The sequence below is a fragment of the Raphanus sativus genome, chromosome 6, assembly GCF_000801105.2.
Source record: "Raphanus sativus cultivar WK10039 chromosome 6, ASM80110v3, whole genome shotgun sequence".
Classification (NCBI taxonomy): Eukaryota; Viridiplantae; Streptophyta; class Magnoliopsida; order Brassicales; family Brassicaceae; genus Raphanus; species Raphanus sativus.
The window spans coordinates 26,702,644-26,721,706 of NC_079516.1; the positions used below are offsets into that span (position 1 = coordinate 26,702,644).

The 19,063-nt window shown below is 37.9% G+C and overlaps 3 protein-coding genes across 4 annotated transcripts; all 3 read left to right on the top strand.

Moving 5' to 3' along the window:
• The first annotated feature begins 3,729 nt into the window (after positions 1 to 3,729).
• On the top strand, positions 3,730 to 5,874 carry LOC108813786 (probable polyol transporter 4). The gene is made up of 2 exons (XM_018586441.2): positions 3,730 to 4,204; positions 4,328 to 5,874. Exons 1-2 carry the CDS (start codon positions 4,003 to 4,005, stop codon positions 5,692 to 5,694), a joined length of 1,569 nt encoding a protein of 522 aa, XP_018441943.1. The 5' UTR covers positions 3,730 to 4,002; the 3' UTR covers positions 5,695 to 5,874.
• Positions 5,875 to 6,574: 700 nt separating this feature from the next.
• On the top strand, positions 6,575 to 8,945 carry LOC108806118 (pentatricopeptide repeat-containing protein At2g16880). The gene has a single exon (XM_018578150.2). It carries the CDS (start codon positions 6,618 to 6,620, stop codon positions 8,859 to 8,861), a length of 2,244 nt encoding a protein of 747 aa, XP_018433652.1. The 5' UTR covers positions 6,575 to 6,617; the 3' UTR covers positions 8,862 to 8,945.
• Positions 8,946 to 13,128: 4,183 nt separating this feature from the next.
• On the top strand, positions 13,129 to 15,309 carry LOC108806079 (uncharacterized). 2 transcript variants are annotated; one of them, XM_056989142.1, is made up of 6 exons: positions 13,129 to 13,228; positions 13,611 to 13,749; positions 14,123 to 14,292; positions 14,382 to 14,622; positions 14,709 to 14,845; positions 14,930 to 15,309. In XM_056989142.1, exons 2-6 carry the CDS (start codon positions 13,632 to 13,634, stop codon positions 15,155 to 15,157), a joined length of 894 nt encoding a protein of 297 aa, XP_056845122.1. In that variant the 5' UTR covers positions 13,129 to 13,228; positions 13,611 to 13,631; the 3' UTR covers positions 15,158 to 15,309. The 2 variants fall into 2 exon arrangements, with proteins under 2 accessions (XP_056845122.1, XP_018433608.1); XM_018578106.2 differs by lacking the exon at positions 13,129 to 13,228 and having other exon boundaries at positions 13,567 to 13,749.
• Positions 15,310 to 19,063: the final 3,754 nt, after the last annotated feature.

The following is a 19,063-nucleotide window of genomic DNA, read 5'->3' on the forward strand; positions in this document are numbered from 1 at the left end:
CGCTTGGTGGGAGGCAACCCACTGGTAAGTGTAAATATAACTTGGTTTTGTTTTTGTTTGCTTATTTTTGTTTTAGTTTATTGAGTTTCAGGTCAAAAAACAGAAAAATCCGAGATACTTCGAAAAATTCTGGGTTGCAGAAACGGAGCTCCCTGTTCTGCAGGAGCCAAGAACAACCGCCCAGGTGAAAATCTGGCGACAGAACACCCAAAATGTTTCGGAGCACCCGCTCCAGGTAAGTATCTCGACCAAAAAAATTGTAAATTCTTGTTTTCACCTTCTCTCTGATTTATTTTCACACCGAGACGTTGTGAAGTAAGTCTGGGGGAGGGTCTTCGTCGTTTACTAACTCGTTTCTTTCTTTTGTTTTTATCTTGAGTCAGTTTGAGTCAGTTTTCAGGATCGAGTCAGTCAAAATTTTGTGGGAATTAGGACCTTATTCTGTGTTGATCACTAACCACCTCGTGCTTTAGTTATCTTATTCAATGACCTTAGCAGTGGCGAAAGACACACATGTGGACCCGGAACACTCTGACATATCTCACTTGATTCTCCAGAAGTTCTCAGCCGATCAGGTTACACTGGGTAGACTTAACTCCAAATAACTTGAACCTAATCTTGACTGAAATTCTTCTTGTTATGGGCACTAGATCAGGGAAACGAGAACTACACTCAGGACTTCTTATTCTTTCTATCCATCTTGTTGTTCCTGAGTGGCTAGCTCATCTTTAGCTAGTTCCCACCCTGAACCTTAGCCTTTATTCCACCTTCATGCATTTGTTTTTCAGTGTTATATCAGATATGTGCAAAAAGGTCGGAGAGGAAAGGATCGACGCAGCCTCTTACTCGTTACTGCTGCACCAGATTCAGCCAGAAGGAGAACAAGCAGATTAAGGGAGCAACCACTCCATAACCAATGAGCTGTTCAAGAACATGGGTGGAGAACCAGAATGATTTGAATCAAAACCACCAGTGGCATCCTTGACATCACATGTTACCTCTTTCTTCGTCACCTCACCATCTCTTTTTGTACTTGTAAAAAAAAAAAATTAAAAAAAAAAATATATATATATATACATATATATATCTTTCATTTTGTTTAGCATATGGTGATGGAGAAGGAGAAGAATTCAGGATGCATGAGCCACTGGAAAGGTCGAGCAGAAGAGTAGGTATCAATTTGAAGGGATGAGGAGCAGACAAATGAGCGGAGCAGTCTGATGATTGTTCCCGAACCAAAAGAACAGTCGCTCCTGAGATAGCAAAACGAGTAAGGGGCTGTGGACATCAATGGAGCCGTCCTCTCACGACTATTTTGCGCGATATCCTGCATCCACTACGAAAAGTTGGTAGCCCCTAAACACTCTTTAGCTCCACCATAAAATTAGCCTATTCCACACCTAGACCGTCTACCCTGAATAGTGCCTGTGATGAGAAGCTCACGCTGCTCTTAAATGAATGTAGGGAGTTGTGTCTCGATAGTGTTGCTTTTTCAGGTTTGAGATGTAGAGTATGGAGCCGATTTTCGAACAGCAGTCAGTGGGGTTCTGGTAAGGGTGTGTTGTCCTAGTTTACTGCTCGTATGGTTCAGAGATTCGTGGTTAAGGTATGGTTGCTGAGAATAGGAGAGTTCCCACACTTTCAAACCTTTCTCCCTGTTCTTGATACTTGGACTTGTTCGAGGACAAACAAGGATCTAAGTCTGGGAGAATTGATATATGGTGTTTTATACATCATTGTATATATGTTTTCTAATTGGTTTTCAAGTCTTTATCGAGTCTTTCTAGTCCTTTTCGAGTCATTACAGGTCTGGAGTTGCACTGGATGGGAGATGGACCTGCTGGAACAAAAGAAGCAGAAAACAGTGCAGTTTGGTGATTTTCATGGAGAACAGTCTGATGACTGCTCCCGATCAAGCGGAACAAGCAGACGGAGTGATCCCGCGGTTGTTCCCGACGAATAAGGAAAATACAACATCTCGGGATTTGCCCTAATTATCCTCTTTTTCTCTCTGGCCGCCTGTGGCTTTTGATATAACTTCTTTTTCTATTTTTCTACATCATTCTACACTATTTTTCATAGAGAAACAGACCCTAAGACTCCGTTGTTGAGATTTGCTACTTTGTAAAGGGAGAAGGCTCTCTACACTCTTGAGAAGAATCCTGAACCCTGTCTCATTTATTTTATTGATTCAACATGTTTTCTTCATCTGTTATATCTTTGATCTCTTGTGTCATGGTTGAGTAGTCGGCTAGCTTGTCTAGGGTTCTAAGGTGTTGATTTCGTGAGCTAAACATAGATAAGTGAACCCAATGATTGTCTTCATTCATAACTGTTCTTATTGCTTGCATTAAAGTGGCCGCTTAGTGTTAGATCATAGGTTTAACCTGTTCATTAACCGTGTAATAGGTTGCTAGATCTGTTTTGAATGAGCATTGCATCCCTAATCAGCGAAAGTAGATATTAGGGTATTTTGTGAACCTATCGGACTTGATCTCTATTGCTTGCGATCGCTTCTCGCCTCAATGACAGTTAGACGGTGAGATCGATCAGCATAGGGAGCAGTTCCACGACAGTGGGCTGTTCTACTTGAGTGATCCGAGTTCTAGACTGTTCTTATTAGCACTTGAATAATTGTTCAGCTCACAAGTATTAGCACCCGATGAAGTAACCCTAGGCTGGCTTTTCTTTAAATTGAATTTACATTTATTTTATTTGATGCTTGTCACATTACCCTCAATCAAAACCCTCATATTGTTTTAGCTTGATATTGATCTCATAAAAATAAAGTGTAATAGTTGGTCTCTGTGGATTCGATCCTAAAGAGCTACATCGACATACCATTCGATTGTGGTAGTGTGCACATTAGGTTAATTGGTGTGCGTGAACACGAATATCAAGTTGAGTGGAGTGTCTTTCAAGGTGTGAATATTAAAGGAATATTTGATGAGGAATCAGATTAAGGGAAATAGTGGAAAAGAAGCAATCGATCTTAGAGAAGGAAGATTGGCTTATTCAGTGAAAAAAAAAATCGAAAGTTTCCACTGAATAGATCTTTAGGGTTTTACTCTAAAGAACTTTGCCGGTTAGCATATATACAGAATTTTTAGTAGAGATAGTTTTATACGTCCGAGTAAAGAGAAACACAAGACTAAGGAGTTAGATACTTGAGTGGTTCATAACTAACGATATGACTAAGATGATATGGTCAACAAATTTCATGAAAAAAATTGGTTTGTCAATAAAAATTGAATATTTTTTTTATTTACCGAAAAATTAGTGATTTATTTCAACCAAATTTAAAAATTGATGATTTAAATGACATTTTTTCCCAATAAAATTGTGGTAATGTCGATGAAGTTGCCACTATTTTAATTGGTCAACAAGTAAAGACTTGTGTCTTGTGTGAAAATGTGAATCCAGGGATTGCAAGATCAGTCTATATACAGAGTTAAAGGAAAATATGTCAATGAAGGAGAGGTTTGTTGGTGCCACCACGTCGTTGAGCCTGTCTCTTTAGTTCCAATCAGCTTGGAAGAACCACCGACAGATATCATTCATAGGTAGCTAAAAAGATGAGCTGTTGGTACCTTGAAAGGTCCATTCTATCTTTGATTTTATATATAGTTTATAATTTTCTAACCTTCTCTTTACGTTTCTTAGTATAACTTTTTCTAATTAAGAAAACAATATTACTATTAGTTAGTTTAATTCATGGAACGAAGTGTAAACATGTTAATGTAAACAACACTAAACAAATGAACGACTGACAAAGTCATTCTTTACCTTTGGCTTTGGGTCAAGTTGTGTTCTTTGAATAGAAAATTCACCAATTTGGTCAAAACACAAAGGAGATGCTGATTTTCCTCTAGTCTCCGTTTCAGATCTGCTCCCCCATCCCGACATCCACGGGATATTTCTTCACAAAATTCTTTTGTCTGAATTCTCTTTCCGAAACTTCTGCTCTGTTCCTCCGTCTGAATCCTCTTCCGGCGGAGAGAAATGACTCTTCCGGCGTTAGAAAATGACGGTGGCTCTGATTTTCCGGCGGTCTCTATCATCGGAAGCAAGAGGAATAAGTATCAGAGAATGGATTCCGACGGGGAGGGAACTCGTGAGGATCATCATCATCGCAGCAGATCCAGGAAATACGTTATGGCCTGCGCCTTCTTTGCATCCTTGAACAATGTTCTCCTCGGCTACGGTTAGTTATTAGTCTCCGTCTAACCAATAGAAACGGTCTCCTCTGTTTTCCTTTTTCTTTTTAATTGTTTTGCTTACAAGAAACGGTTTCCTCTGTTTTGGTGTTTTTGATTTCATGACCCAGATGTTGGTGTAATGAGCGGTGCGGTGTTGTTCATACAGCAGGATCTCAATATAACCGAAGTGCAGACGGAAGTCCTCATCGGCAGCCTCAGCATCATCTCTCTGTTTGGTAGCTTAGCCGGCGGAAGAACCTCTGACTCCATCGGCAGGAAATGGACCATGGCCTTGGCTGCTCTTGTCTTCCAGGCCGGCGCTGCCGTCATGGCGGTTGCTCCTTCCTTCGAGGTTCTCATGATCGGAAGAACTTTCGCCGGGATCGGTATCGGACTCGGCGTCATGATTGCTCCTGTTTACATTGCTGAGATATCTCCCACCGTGGCTAGAGGCTTCCTCACTTCGTTCCCTGAGATCTTCATCAACTTAGGGATCTTGCTGGGCTATGTCTCTAACTACGCCTTCTCCGGGCTCTCCGTGCATATCAGCTGGAGGATCATGCTTGCTGTAGGCATCCTTCCTTCGGTTTTTATAGGATTTGCGTTGTGCGTGATCCCTGAATCGCCTAGGTGGCTGGTGCTGAAAGGTCAAGTGGACAGAGCAAGAGAGGTGCTCATGAAGACGAACGAGAGAGACGATGAAGCGGAAGAGCGGCTCGCGGAGATACAGCTAGCTGCTGCGAAGACAGAAGGCGGCGAAGAGAGACCCATGTGGCGGGAGCTTCTTAGCCCATCTCCTGCTGTAAGAAAAATGCTCATCGTTGGGTTTGGGATCCAGTGTTTTCAGCAGATCACTGGTATCGACGCCACCGTCTACTATAGCCCGGAGATTCTGAAAGAGGCAGGGATACAAGACGAGACCAAGCTGCTAGCTGCAACCGTTGCTGTCGGGATCACGAAAACGTTGTTCATACTCTTCGCCACTTTCTTGATCGATAGCGTTGGAAGGAAACCTCTGCTTTACGTGAGCACAGTTGGGATGACTCTGTGTCTCTTTAGTCTAAGCTTCACTCTCACGTTTCTCGGCCAAGGAACGCTTGGCATAGCCTTGGCGCTTCTCTTTGTTTGTGGGAACGTTGCTTTCTTCTCTATTGGGATGGGACCTGTCTGCTGGGTCTTGACGTCAGAGATCTTCCCGTTACGGCTAAGAGCGCAGGCTTCAGCGCTTGGTGCTGTCGGGAACAGGGTCTGCAGCGGTATAGTGGCCATGTCTTTCCTGTCGGTGTCACGTGCCATCACTGTCGGTGGAACTTTCTTTATCTTCTCCCTTGTGTCTGCGCTCTCGGTTGTCTTCGTGTACATGTTAGTCCCGGAGACTAGCGGGAAGTCGCTGGAGCAGATAGAGTTGATGTTTCAGGGTGGGATAGAAAGGAAAGGCGGTGAAGTTGAGCTTGGAGATGCTGAGCGTCTTGTACGAAAGGATCAAGAGTTTTGACTGTGGAGGGTGTTCTGTTCATGTTTTAGATCCAATGAAAGTAAGACAGATTTTGCAAGTGCGTTTGGTGGTGGTGTATACATATTCCAGAAAGACAAGTGCTCTGTTTTTTCCCCTTGTTTCATGAAGAAACCATGTAATACTCAGAGACAATACAGAACGGTCGAACATTTGTGGTCACTTCGTGTTTCAGACTCTCACTCTTTAACATTCATATAGTTAAATAGAGTTTCCAGGCAGATCTCTTCATAGTTTCACTAGACATTAATTCTTAACTGATTCACCACCAAACAACAACATATTGCTTTTACTAAAACACTCTGTCTGCCCTCGTCTTCTCTAATTACTATAGGTCTCCAAGTAAAAAAAAAGTGTAGATGTTAACGATCTGTGAGATAAAAAGATCGTAATCTAAGAAGTTGGCCTGAGATGGGTCGACAATGTCAAGGAACAGATAGGCCAACCCTCCAATGCCTTCAAACAAGGAATAAGGACTTTCACAAACGCCGCCGCCACATATAAAAATGACATCCCTACCAAATACCAATCAATCTCATACTGGTCGAAGACAAGACCAGGATCTAAAGATTGACATGATCATTTCCATAATCAAAAGGAGTGGCTTTAACAAGCTTTACAGTATCTGAATATTGATGTGCCTGAACGTTGTCGTGGTAGTTGGTATGAAATTAAATCAACTAATGCGTTTTTCATGAAATTAGCAGTCAGAACAACTATACAAGAGATAAAAAAGAGAGCTTCAGAGCTTTGTTACGGTTTAGCCCACCACAATGAAATACAATACAAAACCGCGTCTCCAATTTCCGGTTCAGGACTGTCGGTTTGTTCCGGTTTAGCACATCACAATGAAAAAAAGCTTCGTAACATTTCTCCACGACGATGCAATCAGACATCCGACAACAATGGCGACTCTGAAGCCACCGGAATCTCAACTACTCAAAACCCTTTCATCAATCCTCACATCGGAGAAAACCCATTTCCTCGAAACCCTAAATCCATACATCCCTCAGATCACCCAGCCTCTCCTCCTCTCTCTCCTCTCCTCTCCTTCCCTCGCCAAAAGACCCGAAACCCTCCTCTCCTTCTTCCACTGGGCTAAATCCTCGACCCCCGAAGCCTTCCCATCCGACTCCCCTCTCCCCCTTCTCTCCCTCGTCCGCTCTCTCATCTCCCACCACAAATTCTCCGACGCCAAATCTCTCCTCGTCTCCCACATCCTCACAACAACAACAACAACAACCTCCGATGGTGGTGCACCACTCTCCCTCTCCAACTCCCTCCTCCACCCGAATCTCCACCTCTCCCCACCTCCCTCCAAAGCCCTCCTCGACCTCTCCCTCGGCGCTTACCTCCAAGCCGGGAAGCCTCACGTCGCGCTGCAGATCTTCCACAAGATGGTCCGGTTGAAACTCAAACCGAACCCTCTCACTTGCAACACTCTCCTCATCGGTTTGGTCAGGTACCCTTCTACCTTCTCCCTCGCTAACGCCAGAGAAGTGTTTGACGACATGGTTAAGCTCGGCGTCTCGCTAAATGCCAAGACTTTCAATGTGTTGATTCATGGGTTTTGCTTAGAAGGAAAGCTCGAGGAAGCCGTGGGGATGATCGATAGGATGGTTAGTGAGTTCGATGTTCAGCCTGATAACGTTACTTACAATACGGTTTTGAAAGCCATGTCTAAGAAGGGGCGTTTGAATGATGTTAAGGAGCTTTTGTTGGATATGAAGAGGAATGGGTTGGTTCCGAATAAAGATACTTACAATAATCTAGTCTATGGTTACTGTAAACTAGGTTCGTTGAAGGAGGCGTTTCAGATTGTGGAGCTGATGAAGCAGACGAACATGTTACCGGATCTACGCACTTATAACATGTTGATGAATGGGCTGTGCAATGAGGGAAGTATTAAGGAAGCTTTTGAGTTGGTAAATGAGATGAAGGAGTTGAAGTTGATGCCTGATGTTGTTACTTACAATACGTTGATTGATGGGTGTTTCGAGTTGGGGATGAGTTTGGAAGCTAAGAAGTTGATGGAGAAAATGGTGAATCATGGAGTTAAACCTAACCAAGTGACTCATAACATATCTCTTAAGTGGCTTTGCAAAGAAGGGAAGATGGAGGAGGTTGGTAGGAAGGTTAAGGAATTGGTGGAAGTGCATGGGTTTTGTCCTGATAGAGTTACTTATCATACATTGATTAAAGGGTATTTGAAAGTAGGAGACTTGAATGGTGCACTTGAGATGATGCGTGAGATGGGGCAGAAGGGCATTAAGATGAATACCATTACGCTTAATACCATTCTTGATGCTTTGTGTAAAGAGAGGAAACTTGATGAAGCTCGCAAGTTGCTGGATAGTGCTCGCAAGCGAGGTTATATTGTTGACGAGGTTAGTTACGGAACGTTAATCACAGGTTACTTCAGGGAAGAAAAGGTTGAGATGGCTTTGGAGATGTGGGAAGAGATGAAGAAGACAAAGATCATTCCCACAGTGAGCACGTTCAACTCTTTAATTGGAGGTCTCTGTCACAATGGGAAAACTGAGCTAGCTATTGAAAAGTTCGATGAGCTTGCTGAGAGCGGTTTGCTTCCTGATGACACTACTTTCAATTCAATCATCCACGGATACTGCAAAGAAGGACGTGTTGAGAAAGCGTTCGAGTTTTATAACGAAAGCATCAGACACTCTTTCAAGCCGGATAACTACACATGTAACATTCTTCTCAATGGTCTTTGCAAGGAGGGTATGACGGAAAAGGCTCTCAATTTCTTCAATTCGCTCATCGAGGAGAGGGAGGTTGATACGGTTACATACAACACGATGATCTCTGCTTTCTGCAAGGACAGGAAGCTAAAAGAAGCGTTTGATCTTCTATCAGAAATGGAGGAGAAAAGACTAGAGCCTGATCGGTTTACATATAATAGTATTGTCACTGCACTTATGGAAGATGGTAAGCTGAGTGAAGCCGAAGAATTGTTGGAGAAAGTTTCTGGAAAGTTTGGATCCGCGAAACAGAGTTTGCGGGGAGAGACACAGGAAAATGCTGAATCAAAGGAGGAAGTTAGCAGTGAGGGTATTGCATACTCTGATGTTATAAATGAACTTTGTAGTAGAGGAAGATCAAAGGGTGTTACTGTAAAAGTTACATAGAGTGAAAGCAAAACTCTCTTTTTGGGTTCCCTAATGTATTCTCGTTCAGTTTTGTATCAGTTTATGATTCTTTTTTTAACACAACAGTTTATGATTCATTATCAATTTGCTTTTTTGTTTATTGTCTTGTCAAGTAAATGTTTGATCAGTTGGATGATTCAGGCCCTGTTCGTTTCCTCATTCAATTGAGCCATTTGGATGAAGCTGAGCGCTTTGTTCGTTTAGACACAAAAGTATGACTCGTTCAAATGGCTCAGTTGAATGACTTTCGAAAATTTAATTTTAATTCTGCAAACCAGTTGATTGAACCGAATCAGATCATTTGGCTAGAACCGGTTCAGTCGAAATGCGGAAATGTCGATATTGTCCTTGGTAAAACTCAAATATTACAAACTTAATTTCATCGTTTTTTCAGTCTCATCGTTCTCTCTCTGCCGACAAAAACCTCTCAAATCTCAACTTTTCTCTCGCCACCATGAAAGGAGCTTGAAGCTCTCACCTCACCGTCGCTCTCTTGCCATCTCTCTCGCCATCTCTCGCCATCATGAAAGGAATTTGAAGCTCTCACCTCACCGTCGCAAGCTCGCAAATAATGAATACCGGGCAAATACCAAATATTTTTTCCCAGCCCTAGTTTTTTTTATCTCAGAATGATTCGTTGCATGTTGAGCAGGCAAAACATTTTGTTTGAGAACTTCTTTCACTAATAATTGTATTATTCTTTCTAGCACATATTAACTAGAGCTGCTCTTCCTACATCAGCAAGAGTAATGAATGATATACTGCAGCATCTGAAAGGAGAAAAAAGTCTTTAGGTGGTATGTAGAGAAACAAGCTCTGCAAAGACTATACAGGTTTTCTATCATCTATTGCTCAATGATTCTGATGGGTTTTTGCAAACACTCTCTGAGGTAAGTAGATGCGTTTTCTGATAGTCATTTACTTCAGTGTTGGACATATCATGTTCTTTAAAGTGTTTGTGTAAGACGCAAAGACTCTTTTGACTCCATTCGTTTTGGGATAATAATCTGACTTTTTTCATGTTCATTAAACCTTTTAAAAACGTAACTAAAAGGTAAGCTAGGACAGAAACAAATAGTGTTAATTTGGACTTGTGAAACTAAAGGTTTGGCTAGTTCCGTTATGCTTTGCTACTTGCTTCATTGGACTTTAACATGTGATCTATCAAATTCTCACTACTAAACAATGAACTCATTCTAGTTATATTTTTTTTATCTTTGTTTTCAAAACCAAAAGTAGTCAAAATTGACATAAAGACAAAACCCATAAAGAAAGTATTAAAAAGCTGTATTAGTTCAAAAAAAAAGAAAAAACTGAATTAGTACCAGAAGCTAAAACACCAAAGATCCTGCTTCTTTCGTAGTCTTCTAAAAAGACAGACTTCCACTCCTAAACGTCCTCAACAGTAGCTACAGCGACCAAGACCGCCACAACGACCACCCGAAAAACGATCGCCGACATAAAGACCATGATTATAAGGATAACTCTCCTTTTCATCAGATTCGTCGCTATTATCACCAGCCATGTCATCATCTAATTTAGCTTTTTTCTTAGATGGTTCCTCATCATCAGACGAATTGCTCTCTGTCTCGGCTTTTACAGAGACACTTTTACCAGCGGTAGCAACTTCTTCATTATTCGGACTGATCAGTGTGATCAACAAATCAATCTTTTCTTCGATCTTTGTTTGAACCGAAATCGGTGCTTCGTAGGGGTAGACTGATTTCGATGGTGGGATTAGGAGAGGTCTTCATAATGAGCTTGAACTGGATAGATGGAGAGTAAAAGATGTGTAATATGTTATAGCTGGACCCGGTGAAGGGTTGCCTACGTACCCCGAAAGGGGATCAAGCCAATCGTAGTTCTACAACGAAATGTCACAAGTGCTTAAAAGAAAGCATGTGATTTGGTGTTTCTCTCTAGAAAGTGAGAAGAGAGGCAAGATCTCCCAAAAAGGATCCTTCTTAAGGAGGGGATGCCTCCTTATTTATAGAAGGATGAGGTCTAGGGTTTTCCTAGTCACCTCCTTTTAAATGGGCTGAGCCCATTATCTTATAGGCCTTGTTGGGGGTAAAACCCATGTCCAACAGTAAGCCCCCCCCAGTTCGTTGAGAGAGATGAAGTTGATCTCTGCGAATTTTACGAAGAGGTTTATAAGACAATGGACTCAGCGCATTTACATTTAACGATCCAAGCGAGTTTACTTTGAACTTGTGCCTAGTAGAAGGCAAGTTTAAATAAACTCGTGCTTAGGAGTCGTAGCTCGGCGAGTAACTCGTGCCTAGTGGAAGGCAAGTTTACCGTGCTTCGGCGTATAACTCGTGCCTTGTAAAAGGCGAGTTTATCAAACCCATGCCTAAGAACTATAGCTCGGCGAGTAAGCCATGCCTAGTAAAGAAAGAGTTTACTAAACTCGTGCTCGATAAAGGCGAGTTGTCGGTAACTCGTGTCTAGAAAAAGGTGAGTTGAATGAAACTCATGTCTAGTAGAAGACAAGTTTATTCAACTCGTACCTAGTAAAAGACGAGTTTACGACTAACTCGTGCCTAGTAAAAAGCAAGTTTGTAAACCCATTTCTGAAAAAGGTAAGCTGTACTCGTGCCTTAGCGTAAGTAACTTGGCAAAAGTCCAAATTCAATTAGGATCAGAGAGACAAAATCATACCAGAACCTTGCCTCTGTTACATGGCAATGTGATGAGCTCTCAGCGAGAAACTGCGCCGTGTGCCGACCAAAAGCCTCCACTTGTGTATCTTCCCTCAACTCGAAATTATGATCGACAAAGAGTTGCAAAGGGAAGCGAGATGAATCTTCTCCTCCACGTCCGAGTATCCGCAAGACTCTCAACCTTGTGGTCGTGTAACCGCGGTCCCGAGTAACTGCGTATCGAGTAACCGTGAGAGAACGAGTCGAGTAACCGCAAGAGATCGAGTCGTGCCGAGTAACCGCGAGAGAGCGAACTGTGCCGAGTAACCGCGAGAGAACGAACCGTGTCGAGTAACCGCGAGAGAGCGAACAGTGTCAAATAACTGCGAGAGAGCGAACGGTGACGAGTAATCGCGAGAGAGCGAACGGTGCCAAGTAACCGCGAGAGAGCGAACGGTGTCGAATAACTGCGAGAGAGCGAATGGTGACGAGTAACCGCGAGAGAGCGAATCGTGCTGAGTAACCGCGAGAGAAACGAACTGTGTCGAGTAATCGCGAGAGAGCGAACGGTGACGAGTAATCGCGAGAGAATGAACCGTGTCGAGTAACCGCGAGAGAGCGTACCGTGCTGAGTAATCGCGAGAGAGCGAATGGTGACGAATAATCGCGAGAAAGCAAACCGTGTCGAGTAACCGCGAGAGAACGAACCATATCGAGTAATCGCGAGAGAGCGAACGGTGACGACCAAACGGTCAAACGGACTCCGAGTCCAATCTTCTTCGAAGATACTTCTCCATGCCCCACGGTGGGCGCCAATTGTTTGAACCGAAATCGGTGCTTCGTAGGGGTAGACTGATTTCGATGGTGGGATTAGGAGAGGTCTTCATAATGAGCTTGAACTGGATAGATGGAGAGTAAAAGATGTGTAATATGTTATAGCTGGACCCGGTGAAGGGTTGCCTACGTACCCCGAAAGGGGATCAAGCCAATCGTAGTTCTACAACGAAATGTCACAAGTGCTTAAAAGAAAGCATGTGATTTGGTGTTTCTCTCTAGAAAGTGAGAAGAGAGGCAAGATCTCCCAAAAAGGATCCTTCTTAAGGAGGGGATGCCTCCTTATTTATAGAAGGATGAGGTCTAGGGTTTTCCTAGTCACCTCCTTTTAAATGGGCTGAGCCCATTATCTTATAGGCCTTGTTGGGGGTAAAACCCATGTCCAACAATCTTCTGAACACGATCAGCCAATATTTCTATCACCTCCTTGGTATCAGACTGTTCCTTCCCAGTCACGTTTTTCTTATTATTTTTCTCTAAATCATCTCTCATAACTTTCTTCACAGGCTTTGTGGTCTTATTCGCAGAAAGAGATGATTTACCTTTGATTGCAGATTTCTTGTCCATGTAGAAAGATGATAAGAGCAGCACTAGGGTTAGCAAGAGAAAGTGGGAGAAGCAGAAACCCTAGGTGGCTTATTTATAACTCTTTATTTTGGGCTTGGAGCACAAGGGTTCGTTCAATTTTTATTCCTTTTTTCTTTCAATTTTTTTTTTCTGAACAAAACAAAAGGAAACTAACATTTAAATTTATTGGCCCACGTCATATTGAAGTGGCCCATTTATAGCCCATCAAATAGCGATCTCTGGTGTTCTTATCATTAAGCGAAGTAACCTTGGAGGTTCCTCAAAATCGTCTCTTCGCAGGTTCGTTTCTCTCATCGACTTCAATTGTGTTTTCTAGGGTTTTTTTAAATCGATTTCAATCGTTTAGGTTTTCGACAATAGATCTTATGAATACTGCGATTTATATAGTTCATGAATCAGAAATCTTTCCCCTAATCTGTTAGGGTTTTTGAATTTGGTTAGCTTCATCTTGATGTGGGTTTTGCATAAAATTAGGATTTTTTTTTCTTTAATCGAACCAAGCTTAGATCTTGTCTGAATCAACTTAGTGTGTTGTCATTAGGTGCCTCCATGTTTATGCTTAATGTCGGATCTGGTTTTGGCATATACTTAATACTTCCTCTACGGCTCTACCTCTTTGGTTCGGTTCTAATTCTCTAAAGCTTGTGTCTCTTTTGAACAGATTTGCAGGAAGTGAGGAGATATGGATAGTGAGAGAAGAGTGCATCCGGACTGTATAAACGCCTCTAATCCTTACCACGAGTGTGTTGAGTATTGCTTTAAGAAAATTGCTCAAGCAAAGGCTAAACTAGAGAAGCAAGGTACTCTTTTTTAAAAATAATTCTCCTGATGGTATATCTATTCGTATGCGTTGGATTTAGCGAGTCTATGAGTTTGATTCATAGCTAGGATATTCATTCATATAGAGTTGTGACTAATCTTCACTTCAAGTTTCTGGTTATGCGTATCTGAAGCTGTTTGTGGTTTAGATTGATGTGAGTATTTTTGCACATTACGCATCTGTTGATGCTACAATGTGACTTAGTCTTGATTCTTTGTATCACTCTTTTGCATACACATAGACATCATCGTATTAATTAAAACTGCGATTTTCCGTCTAATGTAATGAAGCATATGTAGTTCTGAAAAGGTTTTCAGAACTGAGACTTGTGCTCCTTTTTCATGTGTCAACAGGATTAGTTGAAGCTGTCAGTGGGCAGTCAAGGGAGACACCTGCTGATAAAATTGTAGAGGAAGAGAGTTCTGAGGAAGAAGATGAAGAAGAAGATAACCAAGAACCTGAAGTTGACGTCAGCCAACTTACAGGGAGGAAGAAGAAGTTGTATGAGCTAAGACTTAAGATGGTAAGTCTTTTTTCTTACTAGTCATTAAGCTCAATTCTGTAACTTGTCTTTAAGATCGTTTTGTATATGTATCTGCTTATGGTTTTCAGAATGAAGCAAGAAAGTTCAATCAGACAGATGTCGGGTCTGAAAAGAAGAAAATGGAAGCACCAACTGAGCCAAAAGGAATCTCCAAACAGAAATGGGTGGAGGCGAGGCACAAAAAGATCGGGAAGATTCTGGATGCTAATGGTTTAGATATGTCAAAGGCTTACATGCTCGATACTCAAGAAACAGCAGAAACCAAATACAAGAAATGGGAAAAGGAACCCACACCTTCTGGTTGGGATGGTACGTAGCAGTTTTCACCTACTTGTGACTTTGCTTTGTTCACTTCGATTGATGCCTAGTGTTTTAACTGCTGTCTTTGTCTCCAGTCTTCAACCAGAAGACGTTATACAACGCATACAAGAAACGGACAAAGAACATTCAGGTTGACATAGAGGAGTACAACCGAATGAGAGCAGCTGATCCAGAGTTTTACCGTGAGGCCTCAAGCTTGCAATACGGCAAGGTTAGTTGTTTTAAATCGTTTTGGTCTATTGAAGAGTCTTGACCAAGAGAGTCATATGTTTAATCATTTATTTATCTCTTGCAGGCCCCAAAAATTTCAAAAGATAAGATAGATAAGATGGCAAAGGAGCTCCATGACAGAGAAGAGAAGCGACAGGAGTTTAGCAGGAGAAGAAAGTTCAGGGAAGAGAAGGATATCGATTCGATCAACGACAGAAACGAGCATTTCAACAAGAAGATCGAGCGTGCGTTTGGGAAGTACACGCTGGAGATCAAAAACAACTTGGAGCGAGGAACTGCATTACCTGACTAAGTTAATTGAGATCACATGTTGGAAACATGAGAATGTATTATCTTGTCGAATTATAATGCTTTTGTCTGCTTATCGTCTTTAATATCTTGTAGAATGTACCACCAAATTCTCTCGTTAGAGAGAAAAACGGTAAGAAGGATTTTTTTTAACCCTTTGCCAAAATTACATACTACCGACTGGCAAAAGGTCTTAAATGTTAACTAAATGGATTTTGAAGTCTTGTTACTTTAACAACTTCCCTTAAACAAACCTTTGGTTTGGAGGTCACTAATTTCATTTTTATGGATTTAGTTTCCAGATACCACAATGGTTGTTATTGGAATAGAAAAATGAGTAGTTCATATGAAGTGTGTTAGAAGATGCCAGTTTATTTTCATCACCCAAAATGACTATTCTAAACAATACGCATAGTAAAGAAAACCATAGTTAAGATTATGAAGCTATTGTTTTTGTTTGATATACTTGTATTTTTTTTTCTTATCCAAATTTATGAAGTTAACAAATTCACTTTTATTCAAACGTGGATTTTAAAAATCACTTTAAAATCTAGTGTTATTGAACTTGTCATTTTATAAAACACTCTGAAATCCACTGTTATTGTATAAAATTTAAGTTGAAGATTTTAGAGTACTTTAAGTATTTCTAAAGTGTTTGAGGGGAGTTTCTTAGTTATAAAAATAAAAATCCAAATCCCACAGTTTTAAATGAGATTCTAGAATGTTTTAACAAAAATCACCTAAATCTCTGCAACTTATTGAAATCATCTAAAACTCCATTAAAAATCAAATCACATCAAATGTTAAATTGAATACACCCCCCCCCCCCCCAAATTGCATAGTGTTTAAAATTATGTTCTAAATAAAGTTCAGAGTATATAATTGGAAAAATTGTCAATTCGACCACGTCAAATACTATCTAAACAAATGATCAGTGCTAAATACGACACAAATTCAACTATAATTAAAAAAAAAAGACTCTGAACTTTTTAAGATATACCAAAATCTACATTGACCATAACAGAAATTAATCAGTCTTTAAACAATAAAACGAGGTCGTTTTGATTAAATCTTTTTTTTTTAACAATTATGTTCATTTGGGACTCAAACCCTTAAAAAAAATACTCTAACCACTAGATTAAAGTAAATGTTTGATATATTGTTACAGATTTGAAAGTATATATACTACTATACGTCATCTTCTCCAATTAAAACTTTGGTCATAATTATTTCTGATTTGTATAAAATACATTAACATTTTTAATTATCATATTTTTAATAAATTTATATTATACTATAATATAAATAATAAAATATTTTAATTCATACAAAATCGAATATACTTAGTTTTGAAACTATCTGTAAAGTTTTCTTATATTAATTATTTAAGAAAATTAAGCCTTGAAAGGAATTTTTTTATTTTTAAAAATGATATAATATACTTGGGATATTTTGTTCAAAATGTTGGCGGTGTTAAAAGGCCTTTTACATTTATTTCAATGAAATACTTTGCTCAAAATATTAGATACATTAAACAAAAACTAAAATATATAAAAACATAAAATATATAGTATATTATATTAATTTGAAAAATAAAAAGTTACTATCAAGTTCTAAAATAGTAAAATAATTTTTATAAGAAAATTTTATAAATATTTCAAAATTTTATCAAACATCCCACCAAAAAACGATTGTGTTGCGAGAAGATGGATGGTAGACAACCCTTCAACTTTTAACACAATAATTTTATATTTTACATTGAAAAGATCTATAATTTGTAACTTTGGCATCCTTGTAAGTATCTACGTCAATGAGATTACGCAGATTTGTTAACTTCAACCTAACATCAAATTTCCATATCAGTGTATTTGCACGTAGTGATTGTGAAGCTTATGAAAGTTTATAAATGCTTATACTTTTTTTAAATGCTTATACTTAATTGCATAGTGTTTAAGATAATGTTTAGAGTATTTTTCTGTTTTTTTTTTTGGAAAAGAGTTAAATCCGGATCTATTAAAGACACAAACCTAACTTCCGGGTGGAAAGTTCAGCGCACAGATAGATTCTCTCCCGGATATTCAAATGAGTTGTATAGATTATCTCCCGAGTATTCAAATGGATCGTAAGCATGGATTCATATCTGCGTGGTCACTTTTATATCCACAACTATATATTTTTATTTGATTTATTCTGAAACTTACAATAATATATTATTTATACTATTATTTATGAAGTGATTTAGCTTATATGTCAACTTCTACATAATTTTAGGTTTTTTGATTATTTATCATTATTTTCAATAATTTTAGTTAGTGTTTACTTTTTATTATGTTTTAATTGTTTTTAGTTAATATTTTTATTCATTATTTTCATAAAAAAATTAATTAAACTTATTAAATTTTTGATATCTTTAATAAATATTTATGAAGTGATTTGGCTTATAAAAATATAAATAATTTTTTTTCTTATTTGTGAAAATTTTCAATAATTATAATTAGTAATTTAACTTATTTATTATGTTTTAATTGTTTTTAGTTAGTATTTTGAGTCATTAGTTTTCAAAAAAAATTGATTAAACTTATTAAAATTTTGATATCTTTGATAAATAATTATATATTCAATATTTAACTGACTACAAATTAATATTATAGAAATTTATATGAAAAACGTGTTTGAAAAAAAAATACAATTCCATGTATTTATTTTCTGTTTATTTTATTTTTCTTTCTTATTTCTTAATGTTTATAATTATTAATATATATACACATATAATAATTGGATTTATCATTAAACTAAAATATTTAAAATAGTTTTATAAAAATAAAAAACTATTTATATTTTATAAACAAAATTTTCATGAGACATTTTTTAAATTATTAAATTTATTAGCGATGTATATAAGCAATAACAATATTTTTATTTATATTTGTTTGGTAAAGTGATTTTTGTGGTATTTTTATTTTTATTATTCAGATTCAAGAATAAATTTATTTGTTATTTAAGTTGAAAGTTAACATTTATTTGTTTTATTTTTCAAAATATTTAGTTAGAAATGGAAATTATCTTTTAAAAATATTTTCAGAATATCTACCTCCAAAAGAGAATATTTTTTGAAATTAATAATTTTTTATTTACAACAAGTACCTTATATTTATATTTTTTTCAAGAGTCACACAGAATTATGATTTTGTTTAATTTTTTTTAAAAGACTATTATGTAAAGAAAAGTATGATTCTATTTTATATAAAAACAGTATTTCCAAAAGTTCTTTTTACCTATAATTATTAGAGTTTTAATGTTAAAAGACCATTTTAAAATAATAATTATGATTTTATAATAAAGAAATAGTATTTTATACGAAAATAGGAATTTCTGTTTTAAATTAAAGAATATATAGACTGACTATAGCTTATTTTTCTCTATTATAGCATTTAGAAATGAAAATAACAATAGATAGAAAATGTTATCTTATACATTATATATTAATGTTTTGTTTGTCCACATAGTTTGTCTGTCTGAGTGTTTGTTTAGTTATTATATTAGATATTTCACAATATAACTATACATATATCAATAGTTTATTTATTTTGATTAATATAGTATGTAAAATTGGGTTCGGTTTAAATTTTTGGGTTTTTCATTTATTTTTGAGATTTGTAGTTTTTGGTAAATTCAATACTTTGATTTAATAACATCACTTTATATTAAAAATTATATATTTGTTTATGTATTAGATAAATGTTTGTAATTAATATAAAATACTGGTTAAAGATAACAACATATTTTAAAATAACAAAATATTAACGTCGTTATCAAAAATAACTTTAAAATAAATAAATGATAAAAATTAAGAAACTCAAAGATTCATTTTTTTTTGAAAGGAAAAACTCAAAGATTCATAAAATAGTAT

Excerpts from the sequence above, each read along its gene's own strand:
- LOC108813786 (XM_018586441.2), top strand. The coding sequence starts at position 4,003 with ATGACTCTTCCGGCGTTAGAAAATGACGGTGGCTCTGATTTTCCGGCG. Across the intron at positions 4,205-4,327 it reads CAATGTTCTCCTCGGCTACG|ATGTTGGTGTAATGAGCGGT; the intron begins GTTAGTTATTAG and ends TTCATGACCCAG.
- LOC108806118 (XM_018578150.2), top strand. The coding sequence starts at position 6,618 with ATGGCGACTCTGAAGCCACCGGAATCTCAACTACTCAAAACCCTTTCA.
- LOC108806079 (XM_056989142.1), top strand. The coding sequence starts at position 13,632 with ATGGATAGTGAGAGAAGAGTGCATCCGGACTGTATAAACGCCTCTAAT. Across the intron at positions 14,293-14,381 it reads ATGAGCTAAGACTTAAGATG|AATGAAGCAAGAAAGTTCAA; the intron begins GTAAGTCTTTTT and ends TATGGTTTTCAG. Across the intron at positions 14,846-14,929 it reads CAAGCTTGCAATACGGCAAG|GCCCCAAAAATTTCAAAAGA; the intron begins GTTAGTTGTTTT and ends TATCTCTTGCAG.